We start from the raw sequence: 24124 nt of genomic DNA, 5'->3' as shown, positions 1-24124 counted from the left end.
AGGTCAGTCAGGGATACTGCCAAGCCCGTAGGCTCGACCGCCTTCATCCCTACAATGACTCAATACTAGTTACAGTGATCTATTATTAGAAAACTTTATTGAATTGGCATTTACTGAAGCTAGATTTACTGATTTGAAGGGCGTTTAATTTGAGTCTACAGCTGGCATGACATAAAGGGAATGAAACACTTAAAGAAGTAGGAAGCAATATGGGGAAAACAAATAGGTCACTCAACGAAGCCGAGGGGCGTGGAGTAAAGTAGTACCATGCATTTTCCACGTGTAGTCAGCCAGTACATCGTGATCAGGCCCACAACTGTTGTTGATTATTGACAAAGCTGGGTACCTAATGGAACAGGATACCTAGGAGCTTAGAGCTTTTCTGCTGCAGTTTTCAGGATTTCCTCGAACTCCTCCTTGGTGGCATCTACTGGGACCTCAAGCGTCTGGATCACTGCATGCGATCCATTCTTTTGAATCCAGTCCTTAATTGACTTTGCCTCAGCCTGCGCCGCTGCTTGCCAGTGGAAAACATTGGCTTTTCGGGTAGCGCCTGGCTTCGCATTAGGTCTGGAGTCGGGCACTTCACGGGTATGGTCGGCAAGGTCGAAATGGAACCCAATATTTTTCAAGTCCCGTTGAGAAGTCGGGAATGTAGGTTTACCAGCTCCAACGGCGGGTCGGGTAAATTTCTGGAGAGCAACGTCGATCTTTTTTGGGTTCAAGATAGCCTCGACTGCCTTCTTTCCAGACTTCTTTAACCCAGACATAGCTGATGGACTAAGCTAGTCAGCCCTGGTAAACTGAAATAAAAGAACTTCTAAACTGAACTCACCTTTGCTAGAAATTGGTATATAAAAGGGTAGAAGATTCCGTGGCAACCGAAGAAGTAACTCTTAAAAATCTAAGTCTACAGTCTATGAGGGTGAACGAGCTCTAATTTATATCCCTGGTTTCTCAACCTAATGTCGATGGAATTGGAAAAAAAGAAAGCAACATTTCACTTGGATATGCATAGACGGGTTCCAAGTGTCCTGCTTTCCTGGATTGATTGGTTATTGTTTCTCGATGAATGAATTTGGACGCAACATATAGAGTTTCAATCAGCGCGGCTAACAGGGCACTTCAAGAGGTGGAGTCACAAGTCATGAATACCACTATTGGTACGGAGTAGAGCTTTTAGATATTGACTCTTCTTATATATCTAATTACCCAGAATAGCACAGAGGTAATTTGTAGGTAAATATAATATTTATTGCAGTAAAACTTGGAATATGAATCTAATATGTGTCCAAAACACGCCGATTTCGAACGCGCTCAACCAACTGGACTTAATATTTACTTGTATAGGAAGGGGGTTTTAAAGTACACGGCACTGGAGAGAGGAAATTTCATTGTTATGCTATGTTATGCAGTATGCAATTGCCAACCAAGTAAAAAAATTAAGTACCCTCTGTACTTCACCATACGCATTTATGATTAGTGCCCCTTGGCTTGGAACTGTCTAAGCCCACTTTGACCCCACCGCGAGACCAACATGGTAAATCATGTAACGACCAGTGTAGTAGCGCTTTTTGATCTATTAATATGTGTTGAGGGACAAGTCAATTTAGAGCAAAGGAAAATAATAACCGATCTACCCGAAAACACTACAGATCACAGGTAGAGTTTTTGTAGTTTTTCTGGGCAAACTGAGACACCAGCTACATATGTTCTCACCCAATTATCGTGAGCTGATAAAAATGGGCATGTTGGTGCAATAGGGATGCTTGACATTAGCGCTAGCCGTCACTGAGCTAGTGGTGGTCGAATAGGCCCGAGTGAATAGTAGAAAACACTAAATCCATTATCCAATAGGTCTTCGGGTTTTAGGGAGTCTTACTGATCTATTATTTCGAAAAAAAAATGTTCAAATTTGAGCATTACACTTGGTACTGTGTTTTTCAAAAGGAATAATACAGATACTATCAGCAAATACCAGAGTACTAATTCAGGAGCTGCAGCCTACTCAAAAGTAGAGCGCCATATATATCCCTCAAAATGGCAATAGAAATTGTGACTGATAGACAGGGATCTTTAGTTCTAGTGTCGACCTTTCTAGGATTATACATGTCTGTCCCGCTCGGTGCTCTCGAGGCTAAGTTGCGTGATATCTGCGCGGTTGTATAGGCGCTGCATACCATAGGAGATATCAGTTATACTTCAAGGTGGCCACCTTTTTTTAGCGTGAATAGGCGTGAATAGAATTGGCCTACGGAAAGTTGAAGCTACGGGCGAGGCTGAAGCATATCGAAGCAGACATAGATTTTGAGCTCTGTAATTATTCCATTCAACATATTGGGGATTTAGCCATTACATTAAGACTGAAATAGAGCAGACAGAGCACTAACTAAGGGTTCTTTTCATTGTCGAATACTATTTCTAGGCCATAGGAACCTAATATAGAGAGCTAAATATTGTTAGTGGACACCTGCAGCCACTATCCATAAGATTTGGCTACTCGCTGATGCAACTTTCCTGCCCAAAGCATAATGGTTCATGTGACTAACCATTGTTTGAATCATTCAGTATAATCCTATCGTAGTACTAAAAGTACCGCGAAGCAGTCTTAGGCAGCCCAATCGCCTTTGCAGTCCCATGTACTTTTAACAGTCCGTGAGCGCTAAAAGTCGATGAAAATATAGTATTTTCCTGTATGCGGGGCAAGCCACGAGCCGTCTCTTCCATCAGCAGACCCACCTGCCCTTTGGCGTGTTGGCCTGCCTCGCCTCAACGCAAAATTTGAAGCTATTCAAGCTCCTATACAACATCGCCTTGAGTATCGATCCAATAAGATAGTCTAGGGCCTTTATTATCCACCTTAATATCTTCTGTACTAGGCAGATCCCCCGTATCCGCCTATTATGGTAGTTTATTGTGTCCCAAAATTCCTATTTTCCCACTCTACCTACGGCCCTGTAGTCTTTCCACCTCCGTACTCTGTAATTCGGCGTTTTGCATCAAAATACAGATAATAGCCCACTGTATCGGACCCTTCTCATTAATATGCGTCTATCTTGTGACTTCCGATGTCGAAGATATTGTTACAAATTATTTTTAAGCTGGCCGGCTAGTTCAGTGGCTCTTACCAAGCTCTGGAATACACGGGCAATGTGTTATACAAAACTTTGATTAAGTTAAGCTCTCGTATTGTAGATGGCGGTGATACGCTTGATAGTAGGGTACCTCCAGTCCGGTCTTCCTGTGCTGAGGAGAAATCAAATTGCTAGCAACTAAATCGGGCCCAGAAAAAGAAAGTCCTAAATATCGGGGTTAGGGTTCTTATGTGTGTGCTGCGTATATTAGAAGAGGCCTTGTTTACGGTAGTGGCTACAAACCAGTGCACTGAAGCGGATACCTGCGGTGGCACACTGTCCGGATGAAGGGTAAGAGGCCAATAAGACACCTTGTTTGTGGAGAAAGTGATGTCGACCCACTTGCAGTGTATATGAGCGTCTGCAGGCTAGCCAACAGGGTTGACTGCTGGGAGCTTAAACTAGAGGTCAGCGCAGGCGAATATAAGCTGCGGTGGTCCATGTCTTCAGAAAATGGACATCGGGCCTAGACGCGCAATCTTGATGCCTAAGGCTGAAATTGCGCTAATGGTATTTTAGGAACCACGTATTACTGTTGGGCATCAAAAGAAAACCCCTCCACCCCACTAGCAACCCCTCATTGCAAGTCGCGCAGCAAACACCTTAAGTTTTCCTATATCTAAGAATATCGGTTATTGGATATTTTACTTTGACTACGGATATGCAGAAAAGAAACACAAGATATCCCTTGATCTCCTGACTGCGAATGTAGGTGATAAGCGCACCATATTTTTTTCGCTGCTAATTTCCCTTTTTCCCTCTTACAGAGACCGTCGATACGTCACGTCACTAGAATCATTTTAAACCGGTTATAGCACAAAAAGCACATCATGGATGAGCTAGTGAGGTTTCTTCCAAGTGCAAAGTGGCGAGAAAGCGGCCAACACACTTCTATATGCGATGATAACGAGAACCTCAAACCCATATTAGTCAAATGCGCGTCGGAAATACCTCTTTCTTTAGAGGACTTCGGCCTACAGGTTCGGAAAACAACAGGAAATACCAGAATACTGGAAAAAGCGGCCTATATAATACCGGTGTACATTATCGAAGGCACACCTCGAATCCTAGACGGTCCCTACCTTATTCCTGGATCAGATCCCTTCTACTTTGAAAAACAGGTTATTTTATCTGGCTCTCTTTACTACATCCTCGCAAAGCCCCCCACGGCCAAACTCACCGAAAATAGCACTGCGTCTTGAAAGGGTACGACAGAGTCAGGATCATAAAAAGATGTACAAAAGGATGTATTACGTTAATGTAACTAACGCCAACCTGCTACATAATGTCATGTTGAGAGCGTTGCAAGTGTGGAATTGTTCAACGTGCTCGATCCAGATGCAGCCGGAGGATATCCAGTATGATCATTCGTATACGTTAACCCAATATTCCTGGGTCCAGCCGAAGCTGACGCTAGTGCAGGACCAGTAGTACTCTCGTCAGCACGACGGAGAAAAAGCCAGGGGTCAGCTGAAGCGATGATATCGTCTACCGAAAGGGTGGGTTCGAAAGAATTATCAGTAACATCAGCCCTACTCCTGCTACTCGGCTCCGTGGGGAGGAAGAGCCAGGGGTCGGCTGAAGCAGATATATCCTCGAAAGAAGTGAGCTCCAAACCAAGAGACGTTCCGGTGGGTGCGTCTGACGATGTTGATGTGACTGACTGGAGGTTGGCTCGTGGTTCATCGGTTCCCTGAGGATTGGGATTCACTGTTTGAGATAACGTGGTGCCTCCCTCATAGTAATTCAGGATTGCAATCCAAGCCTTGTGCAAAGTATCTCGAATCGCAAATTGGGGCAATGTTTCAGTGTATGCATTCAATGCTTCAATCTTGATATGACTCCATTTGTGAAGCTCGAACCTATAGATAATTAGTTTATAAAGGTGAAGAAGTGGGTTTCAAGAACCTTTTTGCCGCTATATGGGTCAACGATAGAATCAGTTCCTTGTGAGTCAACCTATCCCACTTCCATCCAAATAATGAGTAGCGGGAAAGCTTCTTTCTTCTCGTATCTTGATATCCCTCTGGGTCATCCCACAGCCGTGAGCAAATGTCGTCTAAAGCAAAAGTAAGAAGACTCGAGCTCCGACTGTTATGATCACGTTGTGTTTTCCGGCAACGTTTCTGCGCGGCTGGATCAGAAAGAAGCTGTTCTTGTCTCTGATGAACTTGTCGAGATAATATTAAAAGTAATACCTTACGCCTTATTGCATCAAGGTCCTCCATGCGTTCTAAATCATTGTAGCACCGTCGAATAACATCATTGTCTGGTGTTTCTCCGTCGCAAAACGAATGAGGTCTTGTAGCCCAAATTTCTGCACAAACCTTAAGGCTTCTAGTATCACTAAGAGCCCAATACTTTGTTATGGATGTGAGGGTGTCTATGTCCTTATCAGAAAGCCTCTTCCTGTCGTGCGAAATGAAGTTTGAAAACCAGGTTCGTCGCTCGGAGATCGAGGTATCCCGCTTGGGTGGCGTTTTAATTTTTTTGACGAGGGCCCGATGGAGAGATAAAAGCTGGTTTTCCGATTCCGAGATTTGTTTTAGATGATCACTAACTGCCTATATCGGGTAGGGTCAGCCAGGTAAAGGGTTGGAGAACAAGGAAATCTCACAGAATCTCCGGCTGCGCGAGTGAGGGCCTCAAGTTCCCAAATCTTGGCCGAGATGGCCAACCCCAAATTAATCGAAGATTCTTCATTGCTGGCCATAGTTAAAGATGGAAGAGTCAAGAGGTTGAACAAGGAGGAGTATAACTACACTGGAAGCGTTCAACGACTCGCTCCCGCACGCACGGACTGTCAATGTCTACCCGGGTAGACATTGACAGTCCGTGCGTGCGCTAGAGCAGTCCAGCCTTGCTGACCGAATTTGGCTTGACCAATATGGGTCCTCGGCTGGTATTTGGTTAGTGGTGGCGGTGTGATAAAAATAATAAATCTACGAAAGGAGTAAGTTACTTCGATGATCTAGGCTTACTGATGTTTATTTTCGAGCAACAGATATAGGGTGACCAGGACAGATGGGTAGTTTGTGACATCCCAAATCGAGGCCAACTCAAATTTAGTATCATTTAGTGCCTACTATGTTCTCTATGTACAGCAATACCATATTCTACTGTAAAGTTCCGTACAGAGCTCAATAACAAGGGACATGGATAAGGATAATATTGGCTAGAGCCTCTACACTAGCGTGAACGAATTTCTGCTCTAGCTCTAGTTGTATGACAAGGATGGTCTGATAGCATCTGCAGCAGTTTCAGGCTGGATAATATGCACTTTATTATCAACTGTACTGGTCTAAACAGGATCCAATTTATCAAATAAAGTCTGGAACCATTTTACACTCCCTCAGACAAACGAATCTGCACGCACCCAAGTGAACTTTTACCGGATTCTTGCACACAGTGTAAACTTGCCTTACGCGTGTCCTCTGTGCTTGGATGGATACGGTACGTATGATGCTCTCTACATCCATTTCAAGGCAACGGAAGAACCCCAATACAAAGCACTGAAAAGCCTATGGCTCAGCAGTGAGTGTATAGTTTGCAAAGAGCCCAGTGATCAGGTCTTTACAGCCCCAATCGATTTGAAAGAGACCTATCTATCCCTATCCAGATCTGGATTTCTTTATAGTAATGTCTTTCCCAATCACCTTTCTCTTCCCTGCCAAAATGGTTAAATGCCCTGTTGAATCCCACCTATCCACTAGGCAAGCTCAGTATTCATTGATCACTGTAGGCACGGTAAGTCCACTCTATGGAATTGATAACCATTGTGTTATAAAATGCCGCCCCGAGCCTTCAGTCGATTTTATCCATGCGGATGTTTGGCTGTCACATACTACTTTTGGACCGGTCGGGTCATATAAAGTTTATTGACTTTGCTGGCTCCTCGTGGCTCTTGGAAATGTATTTCGTTTTAATGGCACTTGGATATAGTCCAAGTTGTTTTCTTTCGTATGGCGAGAAGTAATCAGTACATACGCTTCATCCTCAAATGGTTACACAGCTTTGCTATGGTTGGCCTGTCTGATCAAGTAGATAGCTTTGAAGCTGTTGGATTATAATATCTATTGAATATGTATACTCCTCCACAAGTTTAATTGGTCTCCTGCATTTCTTGTATTCAGTACCAACATGAGCCGATGCCATATGGTGCAGCTGTAAGCTGTCTAGTGGAAATCCGGTATGCTATCTTCCTTTCTAGGCTACCTAAACTGTACGCAATTTACTATTCTTATTGCCTACTTTCAGCAATGGTTATTTAATCCTTAGGCAATTAAACCAACTAAATATTCGATGTTCGGAATGCTATTAATAAAAAAGACCAATAGTAGTGAGGCCGCTTGTTAGGATTTACGAAGAATAGAACAAGGTATGTTTAGAGTCCTACTTCTCCCATATAATTATGCCATATGTATGAACGTGACGTATGCTGGCTCCTAGATTTATGATCTATCATAGTATGTATATCTCTCTGTATAGTATTGAATTATTATATTTATAAGGCCAACGATCATTTCCTGTATATCATTTCATGGAACAAATTAGCCCGGCTCCAAGAGTATACTGGTACTCTGTGTCTTAAATCCTTATTAGTCTTTTTCATTACAGTATGGCCTGCCTCAACATGTCTAGGCATGCAAAGATGCCGTTGTGGTTCAAGCAATTCTGGTCCGATCGACGCCGCTCGGTCGATTTAACGGACTGGAACGATGGAGGACAGGATATGAACAGCCATTCCGGAGATGCTGCTATTGGTTATGATCAACTGCAGAGTAGCTCTTCAAAGTACCAAACCCCAAAACTATTAACATATGAGGAGGGTCAGCCAAACCTGCCGGTGTTAACACCAACCTTACGCAATGATCGGCCACCAACGATCCTAACTATAGGCACAACGAGTAGTGGAGAAACTATCGCACTCCCTAGCCCACCCCCGCGTCCGGCAGTAAGTGATCTTTATCTTGGCTTCGAGTATTACCCGTTAAGTACCGGTTTTGTATAGCTACCGCTCTTGCCTGGTGAACTATATGACGTTATCGAAGCGGAGACTAAGTTTGGGATCTCCATTTTTACAGCATATCGCGACATTCGCATGCGCGAGCAAAGGATTTTGTTTTCTGCTCGCTTCCAACAGACCCCTTTCAAAGACCATATAATCTCCTGCCCTATAGTCATCTGCGCTTCACACCTTGCTCAAAACCGTCGAGAATCACTCCAACGCAAGCTCAACGCTGCTCGTGAATTGGTACCAAATTCAATCTGGGAACTGTTTAAAGTGGACCAATCTGCAAGTCTTATTGTCTTTGCATAAGGGGCCTGTCTCTAGCTCTTCTTAAGATATTAAATACTATATATAGCCGCTCCGTCTTTGTCTAGATAGGAAGGTATAAGCTTCCTCTGGAGCATTTGTCTTGTTGCCCATAAACCTTTCCAGCATGAACACCTTCCATTTCGCAATCTGTAAGCGCGTTTGGCCTAAGGTCGACTCTATTCGGGTTTCCTCTCGTTCTTGTGACTACTGCAAACAACACTATGTTTTAACAATTTATTTCGATGGAGGCAACGCTAGTCTTACCGTTAATCACTTCGCATTTTTAGATATGGAGGATAAACGCTGCCAACTAGTATGGCTTGAGAACTATATCCTGGAAACTCAGGAAATGACCACATACAAGGTACACTATTCTTGTCCTAATTTAGAAGGCATCGCATATGAGGTCTTGAACATGGACAAGCCAAATATGCTACATAGCTGTTGTGGCTTCATGTGAGTTCTATAAAATCATTCCAGTGTTATTCTTACTAATTAGTACAGAGGGAAACTAGTTGAAAAGTACATGATGTACGGGTATCTTTTCCTTTCCGATATAGCGTCCTGTAAGTACCATCGTACGATATAATAAATGACCCTAAGCTAATAACTGTTAACAGCATCATGATTGATGTAGCTGGAAAGCAGTCGGTGGACAACGTATTCAGTGATTTTCTTGGAAGGCTTGAGTGGGGTAAAAGACTGTATCTAAATGCTTTATTCAAGTCTACTGTAGATTGCAATATACAATAGCTAAGATCGTTGTCCCTACATATTAACACAGCCAAAATGTTGCAAAGGCGCTTGTTTTTAAATAATATAACAGTAAAAACCAGAAAGAGGCAGCACTGCTTTTAACATTTTTTTAGTTCATCATTTCCTAGAGTGTGTAGCCTTTTTACACCTTTAGTTGTGCCTCTCGGTCATTTTGAACATTTTCTCATTGGACGCTTATACAGCCAATAAGCTTTGGTACATGTTCATATAGAAATACTTCTGTATACAATATACTTAATCTTCTACGAGCAAGAATTAGCCTCCGCTAACTGCTACCTTCAGCCAACTGTCAATCGTGAACAATTTTACGAAGCGTACCACCACCTACAATGGATATTATCAGAGTCCTACCGATGGAACAGAACGTCAATATCTCGCCACCTCAAGTCAATACGGCTATTGTATGGACTCTTTGTTCGGTGATGCTTGAAAACCCCCACAGCTTAGGGTATAGAATTGTCCACATTGAAGCAAATGCGGCTTTTGCTGATCTACACGCTGTGGTATATTTCAAGTTGACCCCTAAGACAATCACTGAGCTGCTCAAAACATATACATATCAACATTCTGGATATAACATGCATAGTTGGTTGAAAGGCTACAGATACTTTATTTCAGTATTAACCGAGTATGGGTGTCTTTTACAGTTTGAAAACTTGGAGGAGTTTTGGGATACAGAGGAACATGGTGAACTGCCGGTCAATATCTGTAACGATATCAAGTCAAGCGTGCTGGGACTACTTTTCTCTCTGGGACTATATAATGACTAGTCAGCCGATCATGCATGGACATGCTTTACGTTATAGTATAAGATAGGAAACTTGAAAGCTAGAGGAGTCTGAAGGCAAAACTATCAGGAAGCAGATCCCCATACACGACGTTATTTCGCCACTATGTTTTTATCGCTGCCTTGGTAGTTTTACATATAATGTTGAGTTGACGATCTCCGAAAGATCCCCTCATACTCTCACCCACTTTTGCGCAGTAGTAGGTGCTTAGTGGCTTGGTGCACTATCTTCGTTGTACTGTTCCCGAATCTGACAGGTAAGTGGTATACGCTCAAAGCCTTGAACCAGTACAACCAAAGGCCTAGTGACATCATAATGGCAGCTGCAGTGCGCTAAAGAAGCGGAATCTTTCGGTCATACCTTTCAGTAGTACGATAGCACTAAGTGGAAGCATTCAAGAGGAGTTACTGGAGTCGGAGGGTCCCATCCCTCTCAGTGTCCATCCAGTGTGGGGGAACATAAAGAAATGAGATAGGGATCATCCTCCTGCAGAAGGCATCCGCTAGTAGTATTCGCTCGCAGAATTACCGCATCATTAGTTTGGAACACACCCTGGATAGTCTGTTGGAATCGGACAAGCTACCGATGCACAAATGACTGCCTAATCTATCGCAGCTGGGGAGCGGCAAGATTTCCTTGTCTTTCTTTCTGTTTTTTCTCCTCTATCCAATGACACCGCATCAGTAAAAGGCCACGTAATCCATGTACCGTGAGAGCTTTTGGTCGGGGAATTCTTCGCCGGGCTGCCTCTAATACGTGCACTGAGCATGCCTCGTATTACTAAAAATTAGGTTGGTTGTTTGACCCAGGATAAATCGTATAAAGAGGGTCAGAGCTTTCCCCCAAGGGCGAGTAGTAAATACTATCAATTCAGAGCACTTCATCATATTCAAGTTCAAATGGCTTCCAGTATCAACCCCACGAGTGTACCCTCTGGCATGCTGCCGTCGGTGATTGACGTGAAAAGGTCATTATTCGATCTTCACTGCGAAACGGACCTATCGGCTTTACAAATTGCAGAATCGCGTGATCAGTATAGATTACACAACACTGCCTACTGCATCAGAGTTAGTGCCCATATCTTCTCTTGGGATTTACCAGAACCTCGTATCCTTCTTATCCAACGCGCTCTTTGCGATACCAAACCTGGGTATTGGGAGGTGCCCGCTGGGAGTGCCGAAGAACAAGACCAAACACCACGAGATGCCTTAGAGCGAGAGGTTTTGGAAGAGACTGGGTTGCGGCTATCCCGAATTACTTATACCCTCCGAACTCAGACCTGGACACGGTTGAAGGAACGCGAACACTATAAATGGGTTGGCCTTCCATATATTATTGAGGTCTCCGGACCCAAAACTTCCGAATCACATGTACATAGCCAACATGCGTCTGAGCCAGGACTGAAATGGGAGGACGTCATACAACTGAATCCTGAGGAGCACCAAAATTTTGTATTGGCAACAGAGGATGAGGTGCGATGCGACAAGTATAAGACGTTTGGAAATCACAAGGAGACTATCCTCGAAGCTTTTGCGACAGTGACAAAGAACTGCTCAGTCTAAGTCCAAGGTCTGTGGATGGGATGTAGGTATGGGGTCTGGAGGATGTGGCTGGAGGATGTGGCTGGAGGATGAGGCTGGAGGATGAGGCTGGGGATACGGTTGAGTGGTTTGAATTTCTCTTCCGAGTGACTTTACAGTGGGATGTCAAAAGTTTGAAACCGTCCGCTTGACCGCCTTGCATACCGCCATAATACAACCCTACCATATTCAGTGCTTTAACCTGCACACGTCTATCTACACATTAAATTATAGCTCCTAGGAGGAAGACAAATACTAGTTATGAATTTATGTGACATATATACTAAGTGTCAAGGCCTAAGTAGGGAATTTGCGAGGGTTCTGCCATGCAAAATAGTATAATTAGGAAGGCGGTTAGGCTAGGCGATAAATGGATGGTTTCAAACTTTTGACATCCCACTGTAAAGTCACTCGGAAGAGAAATTCAAGGTCAGGGTTAACTCCAAACTTTAGTATAGTTTTCAGAAATATATTAGAAGATGGGAACCACTGAGGAAGTAAAAAAAGCCAATACATACTGCCTGGATGATTTTGTACCAATTAGTCTGTACTTCCGTAGGGGTCCTATCTCTGGAACTCGATCAAAAACTAACTCCTGAGCAGAGTTTCATTTCTAGAAACGCGCCATTACCTCTATATTTCTCTTTCTAAACACATCTCATTACATCTTTAAAATCCAGTACCCTTGCATAACACCACCGATATTAGTTAGATAGCAGATAATCAATAGTAAATCACCATATATATAGCGGCCTTGCAGAAAATTTACATATAAACAGCATCATACCCGCAGTCTACTATATTTATATCAGGAAAGCTTGAAAGTAATAAAACAAGTCAACCTCGATTCAGTCCGCTATAACTGTTACAATAACTCACATTACATCATTGACCAGAATAAGATAACACGTATAGCCACTATGGCTGACGGACTTCCACACTCGATAATATCTTAGTGAGTGGAAAGGGGAGCTTTTTCATCTGCTTCATTCATTCTTGGCTATCTCAACTAGCTACTAATTCCTCAGCGTTGTGGGCCCCCGCTTACCGGCCCCGGAAGAACCCATATTCCTGGGCCCTAAGGCCAGACGGAAGCCCTCACCAACACCCCCCCTATTCCGGCTGGAACGTGAGGCCTAAGTGGAGCCCTTTATGACCGATATCCATAAGGTTTAGGAGGTTGATAAAGTGCTTGAATGTGTCACCGACTAGCGGCTTAGTAAAACCGTCTGCAGGGTTGTCCTTTCCTTCAACACGATCAATTGTAATCATGCCCTTCTTATAGAAGTCGCGTGCCTGCAGATGTTGTATGTCAATCCATTTAGATACGCGCGTATGGTTGGCGGATGATATGGCTGTGATAGCCCCATTACTATCAGTGTAGACGGGGATAGCTTCATCTACAGGCAAGCCGATAGACTTTGCAATCTTCTGAAGCCAGAGTCCGTTGCGGGCCGCCGGGGCTACCGCAGTCGTCTCAGTCAGGGGGGTCGATTCGCAGACAACCGATTGCTTTGACGCTTTCCAGAGTATAGGGACGCCGGCGTAGAAAGCCACATATCCCTGCGTGGATTTCCCGTCCGCGTGGTCCTTATGTGCGGCGTCAACATACACTTCCAAGCGCTTATCTGGCTCACAGCCTAGAACGATTCCATAAACGTGGGTGCGTAGATACCGCAGCAATCCTTTCATAGCTGTGTGATCAGCCTGATCAGGATCAGCAGCGCGATGTTGAAGGCGGAAAAGCGCGTACGCAATGTCCGGTCTGGTCCTGGTTGCCAACCAATTCACACGTCCCATAATTTCTGCGTATAGGTTGGGTACCAAATTATCAATATCAGGATCAGCGTCCTCAATCTCTCGCTGAACAGCGTCCTCAGTATCATTCAAACGCTCGGTGCGGTATGCTGGAGACATAGGTGCGTTACGGGGAGCACGGTCTGTCATCTTAGCGCAGCGTAGTGTCTCCTCTGTGTACGCCCTTTGATGGACCGTAATCGTCCTCTTCTCACGATCACGAACCAGGCTATAGCCTAGAAACTTAGCCGGGTCGCCTATAACCTTGAGCTTGAACGATCCTGCAAGTTCCTGGCGTGTAGCAATGACTGCAGCCCTTGTAGGCGCTATAGTAAGGATGTCATCCACGTACAGGAGTACTATCTCATTACCGCTGATATAAACACAGCAGTCCTCATCAATCGGGACAAAGCCCATCTCGCGCAGTTTAATATCGACATCCCTATTCCACAGGTATGCTGCCTGCTTAAGGCCGTATAGCGATTTGTTGAGATGGCATACTGCCTTCATTCCACCCTTGCGAAAACCGGTAGGCTGGATCATGTAAATATGTTTCTTATCGATATCTGCATTCAGATGCGCTGTACAGAAGTCAGATTGTTCCCATTCTAGGTCTCGAAGGGCAACAAATGTAAGCACCATCTTGACAAGCGTGTCTGCTATCACCGGCGCATAAATCTCATTAAAATCAACAAAACGTCGTTGCTTGCTTCCGCAGAAGACCCATCGTGCCTTGAATCGTATGACACGGTCATCACTATCGGTTTTGAGATCATACACCCACTGTCCCCAAAAGATCTTAGTATCTGCGGGTGGAGAGACAATATCATAGGTTTTATTCTCCTCATGACTCTCTACCTCACTTTCCATTGCCTTCTGCCATTTCTCAGCATACGGCGATAACATTGCCTCCTGATATGTTTGCGGTATCTGAATCTGCCATGCGTAGAGCTATTCCTTGTTCCACAGCAGAAGATACCCCCAGTTGGAAGTCATCTTCATATCTTTTCGACGGAACGCCCGCATTCTGACGTTTTGGACGTGCACCTATCATCGAGTCTATTGTGTCAAGTCTAATCATCGGCGGTGCCTCTATCATGCGCTGAGGAGGTGGTTTAGCCGGCGAGGGAGTAATTGTATGGACACGGTCTACAATCGGGCCAGGAGATTCCTCCAGCTCAACCGACTCTCTCACAGGGATATCGGGAATCACAATCGAGGTACCCCCATCCGAGGGGAGAGGACTATTCGGCGACTTAGATGTAGCTGGCTGCGCCGGACCATCATCCTTATCATCACGGTAAGTACGGGTCTCATCGAATATGACATCTCTTGATCGTTTGACCTCACCGTCACCCTCAAAGCCAACAAAATATCCTATTCTGGCGCGTGGTGACGCTTTCTGAGCTTGAACTCTATCCTCTTTCGGGATATGCTGATAAGCCCGGCAACCAAAGACCTTAAGAAATTCGATTGAAGGTTTTGCGTTTGGCAGCTTCAGTCTCTCTTGATAATCTTGAAGAGGCGAGATTTCGTTGCCCTTAATCACTAGACGGTTGACAACCTTAGCGGCATGCTCTACCGCGTACGGCCACATAGTGTCAGGCATGCCCGCATCAATCAACACACTCTTGGCTAGAGAGTTGAGATATCCGCCGGTCCTTTCTGCAAGACCATTTGGTTCTGGCGATCTGGGAGGTGTAATCTCGACATTAATACCCTCCTTCGTCGCCCAAGATGTGAAATTATAGAATTCCCGTCCGCCATCAATACGCCACCTTGCTATGTGACGGCCAGTAAGGTTGCGGAATTGCTTAGCAGATTGAATCACAGCATCTGCCGCATCCGCCTTACGCTTCAACAGACGTACAACTATCGCCCGTGTTGCGTCATTGACCAATACAAGGTAATTGGTATAGCCATTATGACCGATAGGTTTCCATGGCTGTGTATCTGCATGCCACAGATGTGATGGATCAACAGTGCGTTCTTTCGTATCGCGGGAAACTAGCCTCTTGGCTTTCGAGATCTGACAAGCCTCACATTGCTCACGAGCCTTGTCATACTCAATCTGATTGACCTCAGCTGTTCCCTGAACTCGATTTAAACCCGTATGGGCGAATCTGCGGTGCAGAAGCATTGTATCTATCGCGGAAGACGATATTCTTTGTGCAAGGCAAAGCCAAGGCATATCCTGACGAGTTACCGTTTTTCCAATAACCTTATCTCTCAGATAGAGATTCCCCGTGCGAGTATCCCAATCAAGCCCTAGTTAACTCTTGACCTTCATTGCACCAAAAAGACTATACGGTGCTTGTGGATTGTAATAGACTTTGATCCGTAAATCTGTAACCTTATTGTCATATATCAGGGGCAGGGTTGCAAACCCGTAACCCAGAGTCGTGGCCACAGCTAAGCCCGCTGTCTTGTACGAGTATGGAACATCACCTTCGGCATAGGGGACATAGTTCTCGATAATATCAAGATCCGGGGTAATGGCCTTACTCGCACCTATATCGTAAATCCAGTGAGAGCAGTTTGATATCCTTTCTCCCACAGATATCATAGAAAAGTTATCATTGTTAATCGCCGCGGTAGAGGTATCCTTATTCTCCTGCTTCGGTGTTGTATTCGAATGCTTTCTCCAGAGCCTAGGGAAATAAGCCCAGATCAGATCATTCGGTGCGTGCCATGGTCGCTGGGGACGTCGTTCCGGTACCAAATAGGGGCACTCAGTTGCGTGATGCTTGTTATCCGGGTCCTTACAGTATCCGCAGAGCCCGTTGGCATCTGGCATTCCCATGAGCGACTGTACATGTTTCTCTATGTCAGCTCCATATCCTGGTGTGTGTTTCCTTCGCTTGGTTTGTTGTCTGCCATTATCCTGAGGCGCTGGAGGTGAAGACAGGGCAGTAGGGGGAGGCTTCGTCTTAACCGCTGCACTCAAGGCAGAAGATTGATTGATCTCTACCTCACGACCTTTCTCGGAGGCAGTATTGATAAACTTGTGCAGATCTTCGTCTGTAAACGTTGTTGCTGCATCCTTCGCGAGGGTTGATTCGTACATCTCTAACCAGCCTGGGAGATCATCTCTGAGGTGGTGTATTAGCCACTGTAAGGCAAAGTATGGGGATATATCAAGGCCCAAGTTATTGCAGGTTGATATTTTGTCATAAAATTCTTCAACAAAAGCCTTGACTGAGGGGAATTTCTCACGATCCATCTTAAAGGTCTCGATCATTGTTGTCCTTGCCAGAACATGACCATCACCTATTACGATCTTCTTTATCGTTGCAAAGGCATCGTCCGCATACTCTTTTGCATCCGATGATTTCATCACTAGCTTGACCACATCCGGTGATAGCTGTGTCATAAGCCATGCCCGTATTGCACGACTGATTCCTGTCCAACGTATGTACACTGGATCTGTAGGGAGAGGACGAGGGATATCTTTCTCAATTATGCTGGCGAGGCTGGAAGCATGCAATGCATTCTTCACGTAGAACGCCCACACCTCGTTGTTATCACGGCCTTCAAGTGCCTGTTGCACGTTAGGCATACTTGTTGGGAGCTTATCGACTCCTATCATTTGGTTTATATCTCCAGTCAGGTCTTGAGCCTGCGCAGCTGCCTACTCAAGATTGAATAGCGGCATCCTTCCAGTTGCAGACCTTAATCTGTTCGCAATATGTGGATACACGTCGTTCAAAAGTTCTGTCAGTTCGTGATCCTCAAGCGATCTGGGCAATGAGGACGGATCCTCTGAGGAATCCTTTATTATGCTCGAGCGCACAGTATGGTCCGATTCTAGCTCGAGTTCCTGGTCCTCGCCTATCTCGTGGCTAGGCCTAGGAATGGTGCGGTCTTTGGTCTTTTCTCACATTGCTGAGGCCCGCACTATGGTCCCCCGCGGTCCTAAGCGGTCTTTATTGCGGGGGACCATTGTTGCATAACCTTGCCAAGACCTTCTGTTTTCAGCTACATAAATATGATGATTCATCACAGCAGGTTTTTACAATTGTAACAGTATTCAGTGTAAATTTTATTAGTATTCTATTTACAATACTATTGGCTTTCTATTGACTTTCTATTTGGTATTGACTTTCCAACACTTTCCTTCACCTTCCTATTGAGTTTCCATTCGGTTTCTATTCAGTTTATAAAATAACTCTGAATATATAGTAAATATATAATAACAGAGAAGAAGATAATACCGAAGCGATTCTGAAACACTGTCCATATCCACCCAATTTGTGAATACTAAGATACCACACTCGCTAGAGAAAGTAAAGAAAGCTGAATATCGTGATTATAAAAGCAAGTAAAGTAATATATATATACTGTTAGCTATCTCAGCCAGAGAAATATATAACACGATTATCTAGTTTCTTGTTTTTCTCTCCTGAGTATAGAGTAACACTATTCTCTTCTACTCTCTCTACTCTGGCTTCCTTTGTCTATATGTCTACTGTGTTTATTATATCTATTGTATTCTGTATTCCTATTCCTTCCCTTTTGGACTGCCGTTCCTATTCACTGATACTTCCTTCCCTATCTGGCACTGTTAGATGACCAGGGGTCGCCTCGCTTGTCAGCAGTGTTATTCAATATACATATAAATAGTTACTTTATCCCACTCTCGCGCGCGTATAGCTTTTCTGTAGATATCGCAAAAATGACATATCCTGCGGGTTACCTTCAGGCGTTGCACGCAGCCGGACTCACTATCCGGTCGACCAGAGAAGATATAATCCTGCTTGACGAAGAGAGTCTCGAGGCCCTGTTAATCAGCCTCCTCCAGGTGCTGAATACCCTGGAGGGGGCTGGTACAGGTAGTCCTCGTATGATAGCGCTAATCCGGGGGCGGATTAATTGGGTGACAGCTGCGTTGGAAATGTTTGCTCTGCGCCAATAGGTAAGTGACTATTTATTTCTCTTTTCTTTTGCTTGTTCTTGTATATTTCCCTTTTCCTGTGAGGGCCTGGGCACCCCTCTCCCGCATGTATACCCCCATTAATGCTTCTGGTCTTACCAGGAGGTTAGAGGGGGTTCTTGACGGGTAACTAATAGGTTCGATGGGGTTTTGATAGGTTCCCACACAAAATCAGAGGAAGACGGGTTATGAAAACCATCCGACGATTGTCTACTCGACTCGTACTCGAGACCGAAGCTGGGCTTGTATTTCCAGTGGATGTGGTATCGCCTAGAAAAGAGACAGGACACCTCTGAGCTTGAACACTCTCTGGGTTTGCGGGTCGCCCAGCAGCTTGAAAATCATAATTGAAATTGGCGTCCCGCGGCGAGGGAGGATACAATCGGTTGAGCAGTGGATAGTGCGAGTCTGTGGGAGAGATTTCGGGTGTTCGGTTACAAGTCCCCCGTTAAGGCTGGGCCACGGGCAGCGTTGATCGAACATGTCGACCGTCTGTTCTGCCAGGGGCGTGCGATCTAGCGACGAACTTTGACGAATTCGTTAAGGCTTAGCCACGGATGTTCGAGAGGTCTGCGATACTGAGGATACAAGTTTGGTTAGTGAAGGACTGCTACGGTATTCTGCAGGGTATCTGGGAATACCACGGCAGCCTTTGTGAGACACGGTCGGCCGGCGGGGAGAGATCTGCGCTGGTAACGCGAAGCGGGGAAATCTTTCCCTGTGGGGCGTGGCACATAATGGCAGTGACGGACAGGTCATGAGGATCTGACGAGACTGTCTATGTGGCCCGAGAGGACGGACGCGCGTGTCGGTGTGCAAAGAGACGGGAATCAGTTACCTCCTCGCACGGAGGACCTGAGGTCTAACAGCCAAAGTGGTGTCGTCCTAGTGGAGAATGTGAGAACACTCTCTACTACAGTGATTCTCGAAATCGGTCTGACCTTCAAACACTTGTCAATTGTTTGTTGGCCCCACCACCAAGAACTTGGCGTGATTCTTTGATTGAGCGAACCGCCTTAAAATGAGGGCGGTTGTAATATACTTTTCATGGAAAACGTAAAACTTATGCGGTATTTTATTTTTATGTACATTTACTCGAATGCTTGATCGATCCTGGCATGAATACCAGATGTCGAACAACTTGCTCCAAACAACTCGTGCGATGATCCACACTTGCACGCGGCAGATTGACAGAAGTAAGAACTATATCCATCCTGGTGTACTTGGCAGTGGTGGCTAAACATGGTATCTTGTGGAGATAGGGGCAGCTCTCCTCTTTTGTCCAATCAGAATGAATGGTGCCAAGTACTCCGTATAATTATTCTATATGCATGCATAAAGCCGACTATCATGCAGAGCGACGGATCTCGATGGAACATCATGGAACCCCGTGATCATGTGACCCAGAAGCCTGGGAACGCCTGTTCCTTGTTCCTAAGCGACCCTTACTTCCCCGTCACTCGTGTCCTAACACGGAGCCCTACTGATACGATCAACATGCCATCTCCTCGGCTTCTGGGCATCCACCGTGCCATCTTGCGGGTTTTGAAGCTCAGTGGTGCGGGCGAATATATAGAACAGATTCTCCGAGACTTGGAACAGGTCACAGTGGAGGCAGATGGGTCAACCAATCTGGGGGATATAATGAGGTTACGATTTGATGGCTGGGTAAACCAATTGACTGTATTTTAATTCAACGAGGTCCTTTGTTCTTGATTGGTTCGACTTCTGCTTCCCATCTGACTTATCTTGCGCAATATCTTCTTGAGCGATCATTTTCTGCTTATAAAAAGAAAGATCGTTTAAAACTAAATGACCCAGATTGAGATTTCAACAACTGTTCTAGCGCTGTTGTGGTCGTAGGTATCCAAGGTCTACGATGAAGCTGCTTCTCAACGAATCTCTCTCCACGTCGAAGGGTTCAATGTCACTCTCGAGCATCCTGATGCTGCCGATCGTAGAGTTCTTCCCGAGTGCGATCATTATTTGATCCATCGTCACGAAAGGTGGGTCACAGACACACGGCTCCGAGTAGCCAAGGGCGAAGGCGCTCTTGCGCATCGGAATAGCGTCACAAATGGCTGAAGACACACACGGGACTCCGGGTGACCCTCGAAACATCTTCTCGAGGCTGTTCTTAATCCTCCTCTCGCACGTGCGACAGTTCGTGACAGCTATAAAGCATTTTTCCGGCTCTAGAATGCCGTTCACGGGAAAGTTGTCCGGTATGTTGGGGATTGACAGGAGTTCCTTGACCTCGATCATTTCCATGCAGCCAATGCACGTGATGATCATGTTGAGGCTGGAGGGCTTGTTCGTCATTATAAGAGTTCGATGCAGCGGCTTCGGATCTAACGCATGTGCTTTTTGAATTTTTTTCCCTAAATCGCGTATTAGCACTGTGGGTGCCCGGAGATGGAGTGTCTTTAAAAGCACTCTTCCAGAATCCTGGTATCCCAATTGATAAATATAATATGGCATGGAATACGGTACGTACCACTCCGAAGTTATAGTACCGGGTGACTTGTTCAAAATCAACCTCAGCTAGAAACCGAAGCCGAAAATAAATATATAGTCCACAATCCGCCTATCCCGAGGATAAGCAGAAGAGCAATCAGAAGAGCACTTGGAATGAATTAAATGCAAGTTGAATGTTACTATCTGTCTCAAGATTCAGCCTGATTCTCTCTGGACATTGCTTATCCCTTCCTTCATTACCAAGGCAACCATACTACCAATGTTGGGTGAGATGCTGATGATGAATGGTGATTCGTCGTTCTTTATTATTTATCTAATAGAGGCCGCCTCCGGTTAACATGTTAGGGCGTGTCGGTTGAAAGCCATCAAATATTTCACTCAGGCCGCGGCGCTGATACCGTATAGTCGGAAAAAATTGGGGATTCCTGGTAATTGCTTTTACAAGCTCATCTCTCTTCATATCATCGAAAGCGCCCGAGTGACTATAAATTTCATAAGCTATATCCTGGAGTGCGTTGCCTGATCTTCGCCCAGGGAAAAACCCGCTTGGGATCATTGCTGGTACCCGATAGAGAGGGCATTCGAAGACGATCTCATGTTCAGGTCCTCCACCCTCAAAGACAGCAAGGATACGATATTCATCAGCCGCAATGCCGCCTTCAATAAGATATTCGTCGCGGTGGTGCCACAGCTTTCTTCGACGATCCAGCCCTGCATCAGAATATCCAAGTTTGGATGCAGCCTCCTCTGCACTATACACGCCTGCCAAACCCTTTGTCCACACAGCAATCACCACAATATCCCTTTCCCCCTTACTTTCCAGATTTTTTCGCCGCTGCATGGCTCGCTTCCAAGTGCCGAATGATAGAAATCGCGTCCGTTTTCGTTCCCAAGATAGCTGAGTATCGAATTCTTGCCATGATGGTGGGCCTTCGTAGATCGTTCTCCGCGCACAGAGGTAGCCTTCACTGAAGTTAGTGTTACTACCAGATTCCGCGCGAAATAGGACAGAAGGTTTTGCGTTATTTGACAAAGGACGCAGGAACATCTCGATCTATGATTTTGGATACGGTGGACATAAAGGTTCGGAACAGGTCGGAAATGGTGCGCCGTTGATTCTGGTGGTTTCCCCGCTAGGGAGTCGACGGGAATGTTGGAATTTTGCTGCCGAATCGCGTACCACGTGACATCATGCACAGTCACAAAGACTCATAAATTTGCATAAAATACATTACATTACGGTACAAGGCGGACAGAACATTGCTCAATATTTTGTCCAGGCCAAGCTCTTGGCAGTGGGGCCAACAAACAATGGAGAAGTATTTGAGAGTCAGTCCAATTTCGAGCATCACTGTATCTCACTCGTACGAGCGTCAATACGGTTTACAATCGCCACTGGCCGACTCGACGTCACTTAATCATATCGTTGAACACAAATCACCCACCCTTCCCAAACTAACTCACACCAACCACCTCGTGCCAGACATGGTAGACGCGCTTCAACTGCCAAAGATAGGATGTTGAACACTTGGAGAAGCGCCTTCAAGCCAGCCTACTAACAAAACTACTAACCCACGAGAATCTCTTACAATACTGATAGACGGCACGACATATGCTAAAAGTGAAATTGTACGGGCTAGAAGGAGACATGGCACGCGATAGGATATGTACTAGTAGATTAGTGATAGTTGCCCTTTCGGCTCAGCCGCCGGGCGTTAATAAATTGTTTGTTTGTTTGTATCTCACTCGCACTGAGAACCTGAGGCTGGGGGAACCGAAGTGATGTTGTTCTAGCTGAGAGCCGGTGATGCATGCTTAAGGAGCAAACCTGGAGACACCTGGGGTGAGAGGTTTTGGCGGGGCCTCGATATCTGGAGGTCGCTCATCGAAAGTTGAGCGACTGAAAACCAGGGCAGTGGCCTGAGCAAGCGGGCCTGTTGAAGCTGCTTTACACCAGTTGTAAGGACTCGTTAAGGCGTAGCCACGGGCAGCCTTTGCCGGGTAGTTATGTCTCTTGGCCCTCAACATCGCACGAGCCCATGTAGGCACCAGCAAAGGCCTGCCAGAGAATGTTGGGAAACACGCCAAAAGAGTGGATGCAGCACTCCCAGGTAAACACACCCGACAGCTGTATGATCGATTATCATGGAACGAAGCGAGCGTGCTGGCTCAACTCCGGACTGGCATGGCAAGATTAAATGGGTATCTCTACCGAATCAACGCAGCGCAGACAGATCAGTGTGCATGTGGGCAGGCAAGAGAGACTGTAGAGCACTTCCTCTTTCGATGTCGAAAGTGGACAGCACACCGAGCAGAAATGCTACAATGCACCCACACTCACAGAGGCAACATATCCTTCTTCCTAGGAGGAAAGTCACCATCAGATGATCAAATCTGGGCTCCAAACCTCGAGGCGATACGGGCCTCCATACGGTTTGCAATCGCCACGGGCCGACTCAACGCCACATAACCGTGTAGATAATCACCAATCTCCCAATCCTCCTGACCGAACTCACACCAACCACCTCGTGCCAGAGACGGTAGACGCGCTTCAGCTGCCGAAGATAGGATGTTGAACACTTGGAGAAGCGCCTTCAAGCCAGTCTACTAACAGAATTACTAACCCACGAGAATAAACCCTCCCCCCTACGATACAGACAAATGAGACGGACATATACTAAAAGTAATTATGTATGGGCTCTAAGAAGACACGGGATATATTAGGATATGTATTAGTAGATTAGCGATAGTTGCCCTTTCGGCTTAGCCGCCGGGCGTTAATAAATTGTGTGTGTGTGTAGCTTTCTCAAGTCTCTGTACAATGGTGTACGGCAGAACAGCAGTGTAATGGGGGTCGTTCTGACGCCTACTAACTGTGCTAATGGATAATAGTATAAAGCCTACAATACTGTATAACACCGTATACAAAGCATTGGGCAATGTAAAGGTGGTAGGTCTAATAGAACGTAAGCCAACACCAGAATTATAGATACGAGCTCTGTACCAGATTAGGTAAACCAGTTGGTTCACTTCCTGCAAGAGGTCGATACTGGATTCTTAATTCCATAGTTGCTTCTTCTCCATGCGCATTGGACTGGAATGCTTATTTGTATGAAATGCTTGCATACCATATATATCAACTACAATCGATCTGTTAGCGCATAAATTTGTAGGTAATCAAACCGGATGTTAAGCAGTTTTCCTCTTATTTAAAACCGTCTTGTTGATGGTTTTACCCCGTTTCAATTAATTGGATATTTATCATATGACTTATCTTTTCCTGATTGCTATAATCACAATCTACAGTACTCACAACA

At 45.3% G+C, this 24124-nt stretch overlaps 6 protein-coding genes across 6 annotated transcripts; 3 read left to right on the top strand and 3 right to left on the bottom strand.

Moving 5' to 3' along the window:
• Window positions 1–161: 161 nt before the first annotated feature.
• Window positions 162–883, bottom strand: BDV38DRAFT_42255 (uncharacterized protein). The gene is made up of 2 exons (XM_032063322.1): window positions 836–883; window positions 162–780 (listed from the first exon to the last, which is right to left on the bottom strand). Exon 2 carries the CDS (start codon window positions 768–770, stop codon window positions 372–374), a length of 399 nt encoding a protein of 132 aa, XP_031906935.1. The 5' UTR covers window positions 771–780; window positions 836–883; the 3' UTR covers window positions 162–371.
• A 2826-nt stretch (window positions 884–3709) lies between these two features.
• Window positions 3710–4998, top strand: BDV38DRAFT_266029 (uncharacterized protein). Its single transcript, XM_032056411.1, has 3 exons — window positions 3710–3842; window positions 3902–4504; window positions 4557–4998. The coding sequence occupies exon 2, from the start codon at window positions 3965–3967 to the stop codon at window positions 4334–4336; it is 372 nt and encodes a 123-aa protein (XP_031906934.1). The 5' UTR covers window positions 3710–3842; window positions 3902–3964; the 3' UTR covers window positions 4337–4504; window positions 4557–4998.
• Window positions 3710–5893, bottom strand: BDV38DRAFT_266025 (uncharacterized protein). The gene is made up of 3 exons (XM_032056410.1): window positions 5752–5893; window positions 5043–5698; window positions 3710–4996 (listed from the first exon to the last, which is right to left on the bottom strand). The coding sequence occupies exons 1-3, from the start codon at window positions 5845–5847 to the stop codon at window positions 4423–4425; spliced, it is 1326 nt and encodes a 441-aa protein (XP_031906933.1). The 5' UTR covers window positions 5848–5893; the 3' UTR covers window positions 3710–4422.
• A 1859-nt stretch (window positions 5894–7752) lies between these two features.
• Window positions 7753–8454, top strand: BDV38DRAFT_276429 (uncharacterized protein; the record flags this gene model as incomplete). Its single annotated transcript, XM_032058214.1, has 2 exons — window positions 7753–8088; window positions 8146–8454. The coding sequence occupies 2 exons, from the start codon at window positions 7753–7755 to the stop codon at window positions 8452–8454; spliced, it is 645 nt and encodes a 214-aa protein (XP_031906932.1).
• Window positions 8455–10918: 2464 nt separating this feature from the next.
• BDV38DRAFT_276428 (NUDIX hydrolase) lies at window positions 10919–11581 on the top strand (the record flags this gene model as incomplete). The annotated part of the gene is made up of 2 exons (XM_032058213.1): window positions 10919–10943; window positions 11040–11581. The coding sequence occupies 2 exons, from the start codon at window positions 10919–10921 to the stop codon at window positions 11579–11581; spliced, it is 567 nt and encodes a 188-aa protein (XP_031906931.1).
• Window positions 11582–20943: 9362 nt separating this feature from the next.
• Window positions 20944–21986, bottom strand: BDV38DRAFT_42195 (uncharacterized protein). Its single transcript, XM_032063321.1, has one exon. It carries the CDS (start codon window positions 21853–21855, stop codon window positions 21121–21123), a length of 735 nt encoding a protein of 244 aa, XP_031906930.1. The 5' UTR covers window positions 21856–21986; the 3' UTR covers window positions 20944–21120.
• Window positions 21987–24124: the final 2138 nt, after the last annotated feature.

The sequence above is a fragment of the Aspergillus pseudotamarii genome (genome assembly GCF_009193445.1).
Source record: "Aspergillus pseudotamarii strain CBS 117625 unplaced genomic scaffold BDV38scaffold_140, whole genome shotgun sequence".
Classification (NCBI taxonomy): domain Eukaryota; kingdom Fungi; phylum Ascomycota; class Eurotiomycetes; order Eurotiales; family Aspergillaceae; genus Aspergillus; species Aspergillus pseudotamarii.
Note: the sequence above shows the minus strand (reverse complement) of the source record. Positions and strands in the feature narration are given on the sequence as shown.

What these genes read in the sequence shown, in the direction of transcription:
- BDV38DRAFT_42255 (XM_032063322.1), bottom strand. Translation starts at nt 770, where the DNA reads ATGTCTGGGTTAAAGAAGTCTGGAAAGAAGGCAGTCGAGGCTATCTTG.
- BDV38DRAFT_266029 (XM_032056411.1), top strand. Translation starts at nt 3,965, where the DNA reads ATGGATGAGCTAGTGAGGTTTCTTCCAAGTGCAAAGTGGCGAGAAAGC.
- BDV38DRAFT_266025 (XM_032056410.1), bottom strand. Translation starts at nt 5,847, where the DNA reads ATGGCCAGCAATGAAGAATCTTCGATTAATTTGGGGTTGGCCATCTCG. An exon ending in CTCGCGCAGCCGGAGATTCT is followed by an intron (nt 5,699 to 5,751) that starts GTGAGATTTCCT and finishes TACCCGATATAG; the next exon opens with GCAGTTAGTGATCATCTAAA. An exon ending in ACCCATATAGCGGCAAAAAG is followed by an intron (nt 4,997 to 5,042) that starts GTTCTTGAAACC and finishes AATTATCTATAG; the next exon opens with GTTCGAGCTTCACAAATGGA.
- BDV38DRAFT_42195 (XM_032063321.1), bottom strand. Translation starts at nt 21,855, where the DNA reads ATGTTCCTGCGTCCTTTGTCAAATAACGCAAAACCTTCTGTCCTATTT.